At 46.4% G+C, this 13,608-nt stretch overlaps 2 protein-coding genes across 3 annotated transcripts in view; both read right to left on the bottom strand.

The window, feature by feature from the left end:
- SCYL3 (SCY1 like pseudokinase 3) overlaps positions 1-129 on the bottom strand; it is a 32,241-nt gene extending 32,112 nt beyond the window's left edge. Inside the window, exon 1 of the mRNA XM_077332259.1 lies at positions 6-129. The gene's annotated coding sequence lies outside the window, so the exon portion shown is untranslated. The remainder of the gene's footprint in view (positions 1-5) is intronic.
- A 5,989-nt stretch (positions 130-6,118) lies between these two features.
- Positions 6,119-13,608, bottom strand: part of KIFAP3 (kinesin associated protein 3) — a 73,735-nt gene continuing 66,245 nt past the window's right edge. For both annotated transcript variants that reach the window (XM_077332254.1, XM_077332255.1), the window contains exon 20: positions 6,119-7,377. In XM_077332254.1, coding sequence (XP_077188369.1) covers positions 7,269-7,377 — 109 coding nt within the window. In that variant the 3' untranslated portion in view covers positions 6,119-7,268. The remainder of the gene's footprint in view (positions 7,378-13,608) is intronic.

Below are 13,608 nucleotides of genomic sequence, written 5' to 3'. Positions count from 1 at the left end.
CTCACCTGCCGCCCCGCTGAGGGGGATACGAAGAGGGCTCCCAGCTGCCCTCCGCTTGCCGCTTCCACAACAAGCGGGAGGAGGGGGGGGAGGAGGCCAGCTTCCGGTTTCGGCTCACCATAGAGTCTCGCCTCAGCACAAACAGGCGCTTCCGCTTCTCGCTCCGGGAGTGGCCGCGGGCGCCATGTTGGGTGAGGGCAGCAGAAGGTGGCTTCAGGGTAGATATTTTTTTAACATATGTTTTGATGCCAGCCTCCAGGTGGGACCTGCGCATCTCCAGGTTTTACAGTTCCTCTCCAGGCGACGGAGATCAGTTCCCTAGGAGAAAATGGATAATTTCGGGGAAGGGAACTCGGTGCTATTGTATCTTGCTGATAGGCATGCCAACTTCCAGGTGGGACCTGGAGATCTCCCGGAATTACAGCTCATCTCCAGACTATAGAGATCAATTATTCCCTGGAGAAAATGGCCGCTGAGGTGGACTGTATATGTATTATGCTGCATTGAAATCCACTGCACCATAGTCTTCAGGTATTTGCCACCCCAGAGGTGGCAACCTTACTGCTGCGTGGATCTGTTACAAAACGCTGCATCGGAAGATCTCGGGTTAATTCCGTGGCATTTCCAGTAGAAACGATTGGGGAGTAAGTGATGGGGAAACCCTGCGCTGAGACGCCGATAAAGCAGCTTCCAGTGACATTTGCTCAAGCGCTGCCAAACTCCAGGTGGCAGCTGAAGGTCTCCTGAGATTATAGCTGATCTCTAAGCAGTGGAAATTAGTTCACTTGCAAGAAATGGATGCTTTGGAGGGTGGATTCTATGGCTTTTTACCTGAGGTCCCTCCCCAAACCTCACCTCAAAATCTCTAGGAATTTCCCAGCCCAAAGCTAGAAACCGTAATTTGCTTAAATATTTGCCGGAGTAAAACCAATGTGTTTATATTGAAGAGTCACTTATATCAACAACTGTATTTTTCATTGGTGGTGTTCTGCTTGATTTTCTTGTAAAGCCACATGTGGCTGGAAAAGCAGGATATAAATGCTTTGACTTTTATTTATTTAAATCATGTCTATCCCACTTTATCACCTTGGACTCAAGACTGCAACCAATGCACCAAACAGCTTGCAAGAACATAAATAAGAGCCCAGTTCAAATACGCAAGTTACCAACTTTAATTTTAAAAAAACCTATCCAAAACACACAAGAATTTAAACATAAAAGTTCGGGAAAGCCAAAGCTTTGGGAAACATTTACCCACAAATAGGACCTGGAATAAAGTAAAATGAACAAATTTGTTCCCCTCCAACACAGACTGCACGTATGTAACTTTTCTAAAGGGTCACAGGAACCCAGTGGCTTCTTAAAAATAAAGAAGGTTTTATTTTGGTGTGAGCATTCATGACGTGGCAGCCCAATTCTTCAAGATGATATGAATGCAGCCTCACTAAGTAGCTGTTGTATTTCAGCCATTTCAAAGACTCATATGTCAAACCTCAGTATGGTGTGGTGGTTAAGAGTGGTGACTTGTAAAGCCCAGTTTGATTCCCTGCTCCTCCACCTGTAGGCAGGTGGATGACCTTGGGCTAGTCACAGCCCTGATAATGCTGTTCTGACCAAGCAGTCATGTCACGGTTCTCTGAATCCCACCTACCTCACAGGGTGTCCATTGCGGGGAGAGGAACAGAAGGTGATCATAAACTGCTTTGAGACTCCTTCAGGCAATAAAAAGCAGGGTATGAAAACCCTCTTCTTTTTCTTCAAATCAACCACTCTTCAACAAAAGAACTTTTGAAGGAGACTCAGCAGCAAAATTCCTGTTAAGAGGTTTATTAACAGGTTTCATCACATCACCTCCCCATTCTGGGCGGAACCAGAATTCATGATTTTTAGTGAGGTAGATGAGGCAGAGAGAGCTCTGAAATAACTGCTCTGTGAAAAAAGCTCTAAGAGAACTATAAGTGGCCCAAGGACACCTAGCTGGCTGCATGCAGGATTGGGGAATCAAAACTGCAAAGTGGGCTCTAGACCAGCGGTCCCCAATGTTTTTGTGGTCGAGGACCGCTTCCGGGGGGAGGGAGAACCGGTGGCCTGGGCGCCACACATGTGCGGCAGCTGCGCGCAAGCACGCATGCGCAGGTGTCGCTCATGCGCATTTCTTCCAGCAGAGGGCACAAACGTGCATGCCAGCAGCTCCGCGCATGTGTTTTCATCACTGGCGTGCCGGCGGCTGCACCTGTCTCTTCCCTCTCACAGCGAGAAGCTAGCTGGGCCGCGAGCAAAGCGGCTGCTTTGGCGGCTGCTTTGGCGGCTGCTTCGCTGGCGGCCTGGCGAGCTTCTTGCTGCGGGTGGGGGGGGGGAGGCAGGTGCATCTGGACTGGTACCGTGGCTGGCATGATGTAAACCGCCTTCAGCCGGCTGGTCGGGAGTGGCGGTAAACCAATTTAATATTAAATAAATAAATCGCCCCATTTCAAGGATTCTTTTTCAAGCCACTCAACAGGAGTAAACCTTCCTTGATCCCATTCAAAGTATTCTAACTGTAAATACTCCTTCAAAGCTTAGAAAATAGCTCTACAGCCTTTCTTAAAAGGGATACAAAGTCCCACTTAAAGATGTGTTTATTAATCAGAAAAGGCTTTAAAAAACTATAGCTGCTTTGATGATGGTGTACATTGGAGTCCAGATATTCCGTTGTCCTTTTTTTTTTATGTGGCCTTTATATTGTAGCCTTTCTATGTCTATTGTATTCTACTTTGGTTTTTGTCTATAGTGAAGATTTGTGACAAGATTTCCCGGCGCATGTTTTTAAAAATTATTCCTCCTTGTGCCATTTCCTGCCTTACTTGGGCTGGGCCCTGGCACTGAGAGATGCCAGCCAGATCCATGGCCTTCAAGCCATGCAGTGTCCTTCCATCGATGCCTACGGAAGGTATCTATGCTTTGTTCCGTGGCTTTTAGTACTTCTTTAGGAACAATACAGGAGTACACAAAAATAGTACCTGACAGAAAAGGACCAATGATGCATGCGTGGCCAAAATCTGTTTACTCCTGTTTATACAAAAAAGCATGAGTAATTAAAAAAAGGTCTTGTTTATTTCCAGTTTAAATCTTGATACGGAATGAGAATAATCCAGAGATAGTTATTCAGAGAGAAATATTTCCAACGAGCAGTGCTGCACAAATATAACGGCCAAGCAGGGCCGGAGAAGGTGCAGGTATCCCTCGGTTCCCAGGAGGTTTTTTCAATAACCTAGCCTCTAAGCCAGGGGTAGTCAAACTGCGGCCCTCCAGATGTCCATGGACTACAATTCCCAGGAGCCCCTGCCAGCGAATGCCAGCGAAACAAGCGAATGCTGGCAGGGGCTCCTGGGAATTGCACTCCATGGACATCTGGAGGGCCGCAGTTTGACTACCCCTGCTCTAAGCCAAGCTTTCTCAACCAGGATTTTGTAAAACCCCGGGGTTTCTTGACAGCCCTGGAAAGGTTTCCCAAAGGGATGGGATCATTGGCTCTTTTCTGTCTTCTACTGCATCTTGACATCAATTGCATTGATAGAAATGTAAGATATCCAGATATTTAGCAGCCACAGGAGGAAAGGAGTGTGTGTGTGTGTGTGTGGGGGGGGGGGGTTTGCCCTTCCCTCTTCCCCAGAAAAGAACAGGACATTTTTGGGAAAATAAAAATATATGAAATACCTAATTTCTTTTCATACCAAAGCTTATTTTGATTTAATAATGTAACACGCAGCTTATAACAGTCTGTCATATGCAATTGATGTATTTGTGGAATTTAAAAGTATAAATAGCTTCATTTTTCTGTAAAAAAAAATTGCAAGTATACCCAAATACTTCAGAACGAGTTGAAAGCTGCTGCAACCTGTGCTACTGTGCTATTTTCTATATTTTTCCATTGGAATTTTAAAAATTCCCCACTTTTTAATGCTATACATCCCCAAACATCTCCCTCTCTAGACTGTAGAGTTGGCAACCCTAGCTATGGCTCCTTCCCTTCAAATATGTGCAATGGCTCCAAAAGCGGGAAAATGTTGTACCTTTAACTCAAGTTCTAGAATGTTCCAAATCAACACTCTGCACAATCCATTGGCGTGTCCAAATCAAGGCTCTGTACAATCCAGAGGCCGCGAAAAAACACAACCCGTTTCACTCAATATGCATCACCGGTTCGGTTGAAAGCAATCTTCGTGTTCTGAAAGAAGTATTTGGGAAGGGGGGCTAGTTTGCTTCTGTGGCCAATCATAAGCTCACCTTTTGATTAGTCTGCAAGGAACGGTTCAGCAGGCCTAAAGCATACCGCTACAGGGGTGCAAAACCGAACGCGCGATGCAGGTGGTCTATGTATACATAAGCCCCCCAGCTCAAATAAATTTGGCACTTGTGCCAGGGTTTTAACAGAAAGCATCATAAACAGACAGGCTGAAGGCCATTAAAACAAATCGCTCTCCATGCAGTGCAGTAAAAAGTCTCGGGGGAGACATTTCCTGTGAGTATTTTGGATAGCCAAATGAACATGGAACGGAATTACTGGACCACCGTGGGAGCCCTGGGGCTTTCACGCCAAGTTTTCATATCGCCAAATGTTATTCCTGTCCTGTGTAACACTCAAGACATGAGGATGTGGTTTGCCGAGCCATTTCTGAAGCTCAAGTACAGGCCGAGTCAAAATGTACCCTGTGGTATGCAGAGTGTGAACCGGGATTCATAAAACTTTGCTCTGCTAATTAGATTCCAAGGGCGGCAAAGCCGAAGAAAGACCAGTTGGGATTGAAAATCAGGCCCCGGCGCAGAAGTGCCGGTGAGAAGAAAAGTCAGTTACACAGAAATGACATTTGCAGTTAACCTTCTGGTTGAGCAGCCTTGTTTGCTTGCTACAGGAACAAAGGTGTTTTTTTTAAGGCTTCTGGCACCTTAAAGAATTAAGCGACAAAGAGGTTATTAAAAGGGACAGTGCCACACCAATCCAGGGGACAAAAGGAGAAAGGATGCCGTTTAATGGGAGTTAAAGACAGACGGTAATGGAAAGGAACCACTTAGGATAGTCATAGGTAACTTTATCGCTAAAACAAGTCACAGGGGAATAACTGGAGAGCAGGCTTTCTCAACCAAGGTTTCACGAAATGGCCTGGGATTTCATGAAATGGCCAAAGATGGGCCTGGAGGGGGTGAGAAGGTGAGGGGCCCTGAGTGGGCGTGTCCACAGCTATGCTTCTCATATATGATAATATCCTGCATAATCATGCCACTTCTGGGGTTTCTCATAGCCTGAAAAATATTTCATGGGTTTCTCAACAGTAAAAAAAAAAAGTGAAGCTGCTGTAGCGAGAACTTTACATCTGTGGGCTAGAAAGGGGAAAAGCCTGTTACGGTCTCAAACAATTCCGTTCCAGAAGTAGTTGTAGAGCAGAAGTAAGTCTCATCAACAATACCACCCCCAGGTAAGTATGCAAAAGGACTGTGGCCTGATTTGATCTTGAGAAAAAGGTGCAGTTCAGAATGTGTCAGTATGTGCATACCTTTTGAGATCTCTCCTCGAGTGGACCAGGTAACAAAGGGCAAGGTATTATTCATTGGAATCTCTGGGTCGCAATTAGCACCATAATCATCACTTTGAAAATAATGGTTAAAAGGATGCCAACTGGAAGAATTTGTGCACCTTCAGAGTAAATCCAAGTCTGGCTTCCTAGTTTTCAGTTTCTGAGCTGGACAGCACTAAGGGCCTTTAATACCTCGGTAATTACCATTGTTATTTGCTCCAATATGGCCCATTGTGCACGGGGGTTTTAGCGCACATTCGGGGTGGAATGGCGGCAGCTAAAATCATCGATAACGCACGGAGCCGGCTGCAACCGGCTGCAGCTTCGGTGCATGCCGCCGAAAAAGCCGCGTCAGTGAAACGCGGAAGAAAGCGCAGCTTCCGAGTGACCGGGGCGCAACCAGAAGCGGTGCCCGGATCGCCGTCGCGCCCCGCCCCGTGCATAACCGGTGTGCGTCGCGTCTTCCTCCTCCGCGTTTTCCATGTGACCCGAAATCGCCGTTTCGGCGGCCGTGCATAATGGGCCTATGACATTACACATTTTGAAGAAATTATTTCAGCCATGGATACATTCACAATTGTATTTGTGCCTCTGGTTACAACCATGCAATGACATCAATACAACATATGGTTAGGATTGCCAGCTTCTTCATTGCTGCTGGCGGGGGATGTGGGTCATTTCCCAGGAGCAGAGAGGAATGTTGTGATGTGCTGATGTCACCTGGGAGTGTTGCTGGCACACCAGAGACGTCAGGGGGCAATGCTCTGGCTTTTGGGCAAAACTCTGGCAGAATAGGCTTCCAACCATAGAGTTTTGCCCTAAAATCAGAGCCCCCCACCCCAATTGTAAAAACAATTTTTTTTTGGGGGGGAAGGTGCATTTGGAAAGCAGAGGACCCCCATCTGGACCTGGCAACCCCACATATTGTCATTTCCAATGGGAATGTTACATGGGAGCCTCATGCAGCACAGTCAGATGAAGCCTGGGGCTATGTTTAAAAGTCGGGTTTGGCAGGTACCTCCAGGCAATCAGCTGGGATATGAAGATGACTTAGCTGGAGAAAAAGAAAGGTCAGGTCACACTGCCAGTGTCAAAAAGGAAGTGATGTCATCATGCCAGCAATATCTGGGCAGCACTCACACATTTGGACAAAAACTCCATATGGTAAAAATAGTACCTACCAGAGTTTTTGCCCAAATCCCAAAGCATCGCTTGGAAGTCATCGGAATTATGATGTAATTTCCTGTGCGACACCATCAACGTGGCCTGCCCCTCCCCTCCACCAGGGGGCCTGGCAACCCTATTTAAAAGCTCTATTCATGCACATGGGGGAAATGTAACTCAGTTCCATTGACTACCCAATTCAATTGTCACTGATAAACAAAGGAGTAAGTTCAGTCCAAAAGTCATGTTGTCTGGGCATTCAGTACAGTCAGACCATAATTTTCTTTTTAAATAGAAATTAAGACAGCTGCTTAATATACATAACAATGTTAACTTTCTAGTCTAGTTAATAGTTGGCAAACACTGTACAAAAGAAAAGTGTTACTGAACAGCTAATGCCTCTCTGGAGCAACACCACCCAACAGAAACATACTACACAGACCTGTAGAGGTTGCTCTCATGCATTACTAAGGGGGGGGGGGGAAGTCTTTGCTCAGCAACTCTTCTTGTTCAAGATTACAGGAAGGGAATAATCTAATACAGCAGCCAGCTCTATCGGGCTCCAAAGTTATAGTAGTATGGGTCATCCGGTCGATACCCATAAGCAGTGGTGGGGCGGCTTGGGATACCCACAGGCTGGCCAAATCCATCCATCGCAACACTGCAGAGAAAAGAAAAAATGTGGAGTTGATATAATCTTTATTTTTATGATACTGAGTTACAAGCTCTGGTGTTTCAGCATGCAAAACTATCTCAGAAGAATTCCACTTAATGCCAACTATATGCTGGATGCTTAAGGCCCTGTCCAATTCGAGGGTTTTCCACATCCAGGTTTTTCATTTCCGCAGGTGTTTTGCTCCCTCTTGTGGTCGTTTCAATCTTTCCTAGCTGGCAGGGCCCGGATCTGTTTTGGGGACTTGTTCCATTAGGTGGGGACCAGGACGGAAAATGTCCCAGCCCTAGTTAAGGCCAGATGTTGATGCTTGCAGAGAGGAGTGCTCTTTGGGTGGTATAGATAAAAAGGTGGTCTCTACAGAGGCTGGCTACTAGCTACATATTGCAGGTAAAAAGATGTACATAGCAATAATTAACTCACTTGGGAAATAGCTTCCCTCAGCCCACTGAAGGGAGTGAAGACAACTGAATCTGCTCACAAGCAGAAAGGTATCTTAAATCTGAGAAACGCCTTATACAATACTCTCACAAAGACTCTTAATGAATAGAATCGGGCTAGTTAAGGCAACTATGACATGATTTCCACGGGATATGACAGTGTAGGTACCCACTTTGGATGTAAACATAAGCTCTTGGCCGATTTGATTCTCAGAAAATTCTGGGGTGAATAGGAGGCACACTTTAAGAGTGTAGTTCATGAACGTAGTGACTGTTAACAAGTTCAACAAATTCTGATAACCAGAAAGTAGGGCATCTATGTCTTCTGCAGATATACAATTGGATTTGCCCAGATGCAGTTGACCAATACAGTGTTATTTCCACAGGCATTACCTCTGTCCTAAATACCATCTAGGTGTTCACACATCTTAATTTTGTTTAAGAGTTCCATGTAACAGTTCTTAACAAAATTAAAAACTGCCAATGTAACAAAGGTATAAAGAACATGCAATGGAAATTTCGCTGGTTGCCCTGACTGATAATGTTAACCGAGAGAATGCCAGGTAGGAGTGCATCTGTGCTTATGCTCTTGGGTCACTTAGATGACTTTGAAACCACTGACCAAGGTATCCTCCTGGACATTGGTTCCCAACCTGCGGCCCGGTGCCAGGCCGCAAAGGCAATGACGCCGGGCCGCAAAGGCCATGGCACCGAGCCGCGGCTCCCTCTCCCCGCCCCCCCCGCAGTAAAAAACTTCCCAGGCCGCAAGCTTGCGGCCCGGGAAGCTTCTTACTGCGGGAGGGCGGGGAGAGGGAATCAGGGCCGGGCCTGATTGGCTAAAAAAGAAAGCATTAAAACAGACATCCAATATATTTTATCCAATCTACAAACAATTTATGTCCCACTAGGATAGGATGGTATTCCCCCTTTGCCAAAGCTCCCTAGAATAACTCTTCCAGCCTCACTAGAAGGCCAGGAGGGTAGGAACTCCACAGACATGGGGCAGCCACTGGAAAAGCCCTAGTTGAGGTCACAATTAGTTTAAAGATCACCTCCCTTGCAAAAAGAAACAGCCAGGTGAGGACTGAGCAAGCTCAATTCCCCCACAGTGTAGAAGCCAGATGTATGGATCCCTGTCCTGAGAACAAGCTCTGACTCTCAAAAGCTTAGGCAAACATCAAGTTGGTCAGCCTGAAAGTAACACTTCTGTCTTCTTCCACAACTGCTTGTATAATTTTATGCTGTGTTTCAATCTCCCACAAATATTCACTGAGTCAGTCCTTGGCTGAGAATTCCTTTATTAGCACTGGATTGCTGTCCTGTTACACCAGCCTTTTTCAACTTTCCTACCATTGATAAGCCCCTGAAACATTCTTCAGGCTTTGAGAAACCCCGGAAGTGGCACGCTTGTGCAGAATAAGGTTGGGAAGCAGAGCTCTGTATACGCCCACTCAGGGCTCTTCCCCTCCCCACCCCACCCAGGCCTATCATTGACCATTTGGGGACGGAGTGGGTTGACATGAACATATATGGTCAAATCACCTGATAAATTTATATAAATTTATATATATATATAAAATTCCAGCCATTCAGGAAACCCTTCCAGGGCAGTCAAGAAACCCCACAGTTTTGCGAAAGCCTGGGTTATACTATTGAAGCTTTCCTGAGAGAGGAGCTTTTGTGTCCAATCTCTTGCTCTTCCAAAGAGGGCCAAGGAACATGCAAGAGACGTCCTCTCCATGAGCCCCTAGATGGCGCACTCCCCTCACTCCTGGAGCAACACCCCGGCTGCTTCCAGCCATTCCCAATTGACTTCAACTTACTCCAAATGGCTCCTGAACACATTTTTTAATTAGGAAAGGGAGGGGGGAATCATGGTTTCAATTATGCTCTGATCAAATCAGTCCTTTTAGTTTGATAAATATGCAAGTAATTAGGTGCAGAGCCTTAGAAGTTAAAGCTTGAGACGTCCTGGCTGTCTCCGAACGGGCCTTGGTATGCGTTGGGAGCCAAACAGAGCACTGAGGACCAGTGACAATTTGGGATATTAAACAATACAAAGGAGCAAACGGATTGAAGCTTTTCAGTCACTCAGCAGGTTGTAAATCTGGCCTAATTTACATGTTCCCTTTTGCAGCATGGCTGCTATTTCTCCACTGGTCAGCTTCCAGATTTCACAATATGCGAGTGTCTGAGTGGATGGAGGTGGAATCTTGGACTGGGAGCCCCAAGTGCTGCCTCTGCCTCTCTTTTCTACCTGGGGATCCATGCAGGGAAGAGGGAAGCTTGGAATAACCCACTTCCCATGCTACAGAGCAATAGAGGGCCAAGCCCAAAAGGACGCAGAAGAGTTGTGTACATTACAAACTTCTGTGGTTTGCTTGGGAGATTAGGGAAGATTCTTTGGGTGACACACTTCCAACCCTTTCCTCTTATGTCTCTTCCACTGTTCAAATTATAAACTCCTTCAATCTTGCAATTTGCTCTGTGTGGGGTAAATGCCTATTCACGTATGCCCCCCCCCAATACACACACACTCTTGCAAAGTGAGGTACAGCTTTTACAAAGCCACAGAGCAAGAGGAGAAAGTTAAGCACAGAAATTGGGGGGCTGGTAGCTAGCGCCCATAAAACAGCAAGAACAATTCGATACATGGCTCCTCCACATCTCATCTGGTTTGGCCCACTGTATCCCGAAGGTTCAAGGCTGTCCCACAGGTTTTTTATTATTATTGTTAAAGCTCAGAGATACACTCTTAAGGAAGGGCCTCCTAAAATGGTTTCATGGGCAGCTTGAAATGCGTGAAACACGCAGGCGCCAGGAATTAATGCTCTCCACGTGCCATGTGTCATCGCAATATAAATGACACCCTTGAAATCTCAACAAGGCTTTTAAATAGCTATGCAACCCCCCCCCCCCTTGTGTGTCTATTAGCACAGATCCTTGGTCCTCGGAGTAGGAGGGCCTTCCAGACTGGGATTTGAAGTGCCATCAATGCACAGTGTTCTCCCTCAACGCCACGTGGAGTGGGAGTCCTGCCAAATGGTTCAGAGCCTGGTAGCACCTTAAAGACCCACACGATTTTGAAGGGACAAGCTTCCAAGTCAAAGCTCCCTTCCTCAAAGGCAAGTCGGAACAGAGGGCATCACGGAGTCATGCTAAAGCCTTGTTGGCTGGCAGAAACTAGCAGCTGACCAAAGGCGATTTTCTTGGCATGTTATTTCTCTCGCTTCACAGCAAACCTCCATTTCTCTGCAGTTCAAAGCTATTATGCAGAGGCTACAGCCTGTGCCAATCCATTGAGGGGACACTCATCTAGCATTTCAGACGCTATTTTATTTTTATGAATAGTGTGCAAGCACCAGCAGTGCCATCCCTGTCCTTGTAGACCTGTCCCTTTGTTCCCATAATAATAATAATAATAATAATAATAATAATAATAATAATAATAATAATAATAATAATAATAATAATAAAAGACCAGACACCCGGCTCCCTTAAAAGCAGCAGATGGAAGCCACCAACAGGCCAGCCCAGTGGGATGAGATGCTGCAGTAAGAGGCATGAGATGGAGAAAGATTCTGCTCATGGGGACGGGCAACCTTGCTAATGGGACTGTGTCCCCTGCCTCAGAGCCACAGGCTACAGCAGCCCCTTCCTCGGTGTTGTGTTAACAAGCTAGCAATCTAATTCAAATTTAATATCCACCAATCACCACCTTTTAAACACGTTCATTTTTATACACAGCCACCTCGGTGTGCTCTGGTACTCTGCAGATCTCGGCTATAAGAGAAATCCCTGCTGTTTTGTGCAGCCGTTATACCTCTGTGAATGTTTTCCCCTAAAGATAAAACCAGGCCCTTACTGGCATCTGTTTGGGCTTCAACATGGGGGAACGAAGATTAGCCTCTACCCCAGTTCCCCTTTACCAGTAAGGAGTTCATAGGAGTGAGGGGAGACGACCCTTGGGGTGGCAGTGCAGCTTAACCCTTTCCTCACGTAACAAAATCAGAGTCCAGTGGCACCTTTAAGACCAACAAGGATTTATTGAAGGCGTGAGCTTTCGAGTGCAAGCACTCTTCCTCAGACTAACACTTGCCACTCGAAAGCTCACGCCTAAAATTAATCTTTGTTGGTCTTAAAGGTGCGACTGCACTCTGATTTTATTGTGCTCCTTCGGACCGACACGGCTGCCCATTTGAACCTTTCCTCACGTGTAATTTCTCTGATGTAAATCACCACCTGCAAAACTGCAATGAGCTCCGGGGGCGGGGATTGGGTGGAGACAGGACTTGAATGCACTTCCCCTCTTGCCCTAAGGAGCTTCTTTCAGCCGGCAGAAAGGCAAGGGCAGGGAGGGTTTAAAATATTTTGTTTTATGCAGGGCATTTCCATTCCATTTCAAGAAGGATCGCTCTCTCCCTGGCGTCCTTTCCCTTGTCTTCGAAACTGCCTCATGGGGGCCTATTAAACTAGGAAGGAAATAAACCACAGGAGAACCTAAAAAGGGTGTGTGGGGGGGGGGGTTGTGTGATGTGTCTGGGTTGGCCCTCAAACTCTGTCTGCAAAAAAAAAAAACTTGCTTTGGAAGATTGTGTCATCCATTAGCAGGTCTTCGGGTACTTAGTGCCTTCCCCGGGCTGGTGCGCCATGGGCCATGGGTGACCGGGAGACACAGAGTTAAAGAAAGAACAGCTTAGCTTAGCTAATTACTGTGAAATGCTAACCTCAGTTGCTGGATCATTTTGAGACCCTTTAAAATAGGAACTGTGTATTTTACCCCCCTGCACTCTTAATGATTTGTTTTTTTAGTCTGAAATCATTTCCAGCCATCGGTTATGCTTGTGGTCTCTACATATGCACTTCTCTCGAGCACAAATATTTCTTTTTCCTATTGGTCTGCCAGCCTTGTCAGAGCAAATTTCACTGTAAACTGAAGGCTGATACTTAAAACCTCTTGGATTACCCGGCCTGCGAGCGGGATCTCGGACCTTTCCAGACTGACAGCTGAGCCTTCTAATTTGCTTTGCGTGAATATGTCAAAAAGAGAGAGAGAGAGAGAGAGAGAGAGAGAGAGAGAGAGGAAAATGTCCCGGAAATGCACCAAGGGCCGGGGTGTGTATAAATTTCTTTCAAAGTTATGATTCAAAGCAAATAAAATGCCAAATGTATTCAGGGTCCTGGACGGGTCCGAGGCACAGTGAAACGTAACAAGCCCGTAACGAGAACAGAGCGATACTGACTACGAGATGACAAACTTCGTCTCATTCAAAGAAGGTGAACTTTTTTCGCAGCCCCGGTCCTAGAGAGCTTAGGAGAGCTGGCGTCCTTTGCTGCATTCATGAGAGGCCAACGTTTTCACAAGTAGCAAAAGCCCAGATCAATCCGCGGTAACAAGGAGACCGAAATACGACAAAAAGCCCACTGTGCACGTTTGGCACACTAAAGGCGAGTCAACAACCAGCGGGGCGGCAAACGTCTATCCCCCCGGCCATCCCAGAGAGGCCTGCCCAACCTTAGTTTCAGCGTGGCACAAACAAGCGGATGAAGCGGCTCCATATAGAATCAGGCCACTGTTCCACCAAGTTCAGCCCCATCGGGTCTGTCTGGCAGTGACTTTGGGTACACCTCCGGCTACGGCTTGGTCCTTTTAACTGGAAACGTCAGGGACTGAACTTGTGGATGCCTGCATGCAACACAGACGGCCTGCTACTGAATGCTGATCGACGGCATGCAGGCCTACCGAATTTTATGTGTAAGGCCCATACAAGCAAACACG

Source organism: Paroedura picta, chromosome 4 (assembly GCF_049243985.1).
Source record: "Paroedura picta isolate Pp20150507F chromosome 4, Ppicta_v3.0, whole genome shotgun sequence".
NCBI lineage: Eukaryota > Metazoa > Chordata > Lepidosauria > Squamata > Gekkonidae > Paroedura > Paroedura picta.
Note: the sequence above shows the minus strand (reverse complement) of the source record. Positions and strands in the feature narration are given on the sequence as shown.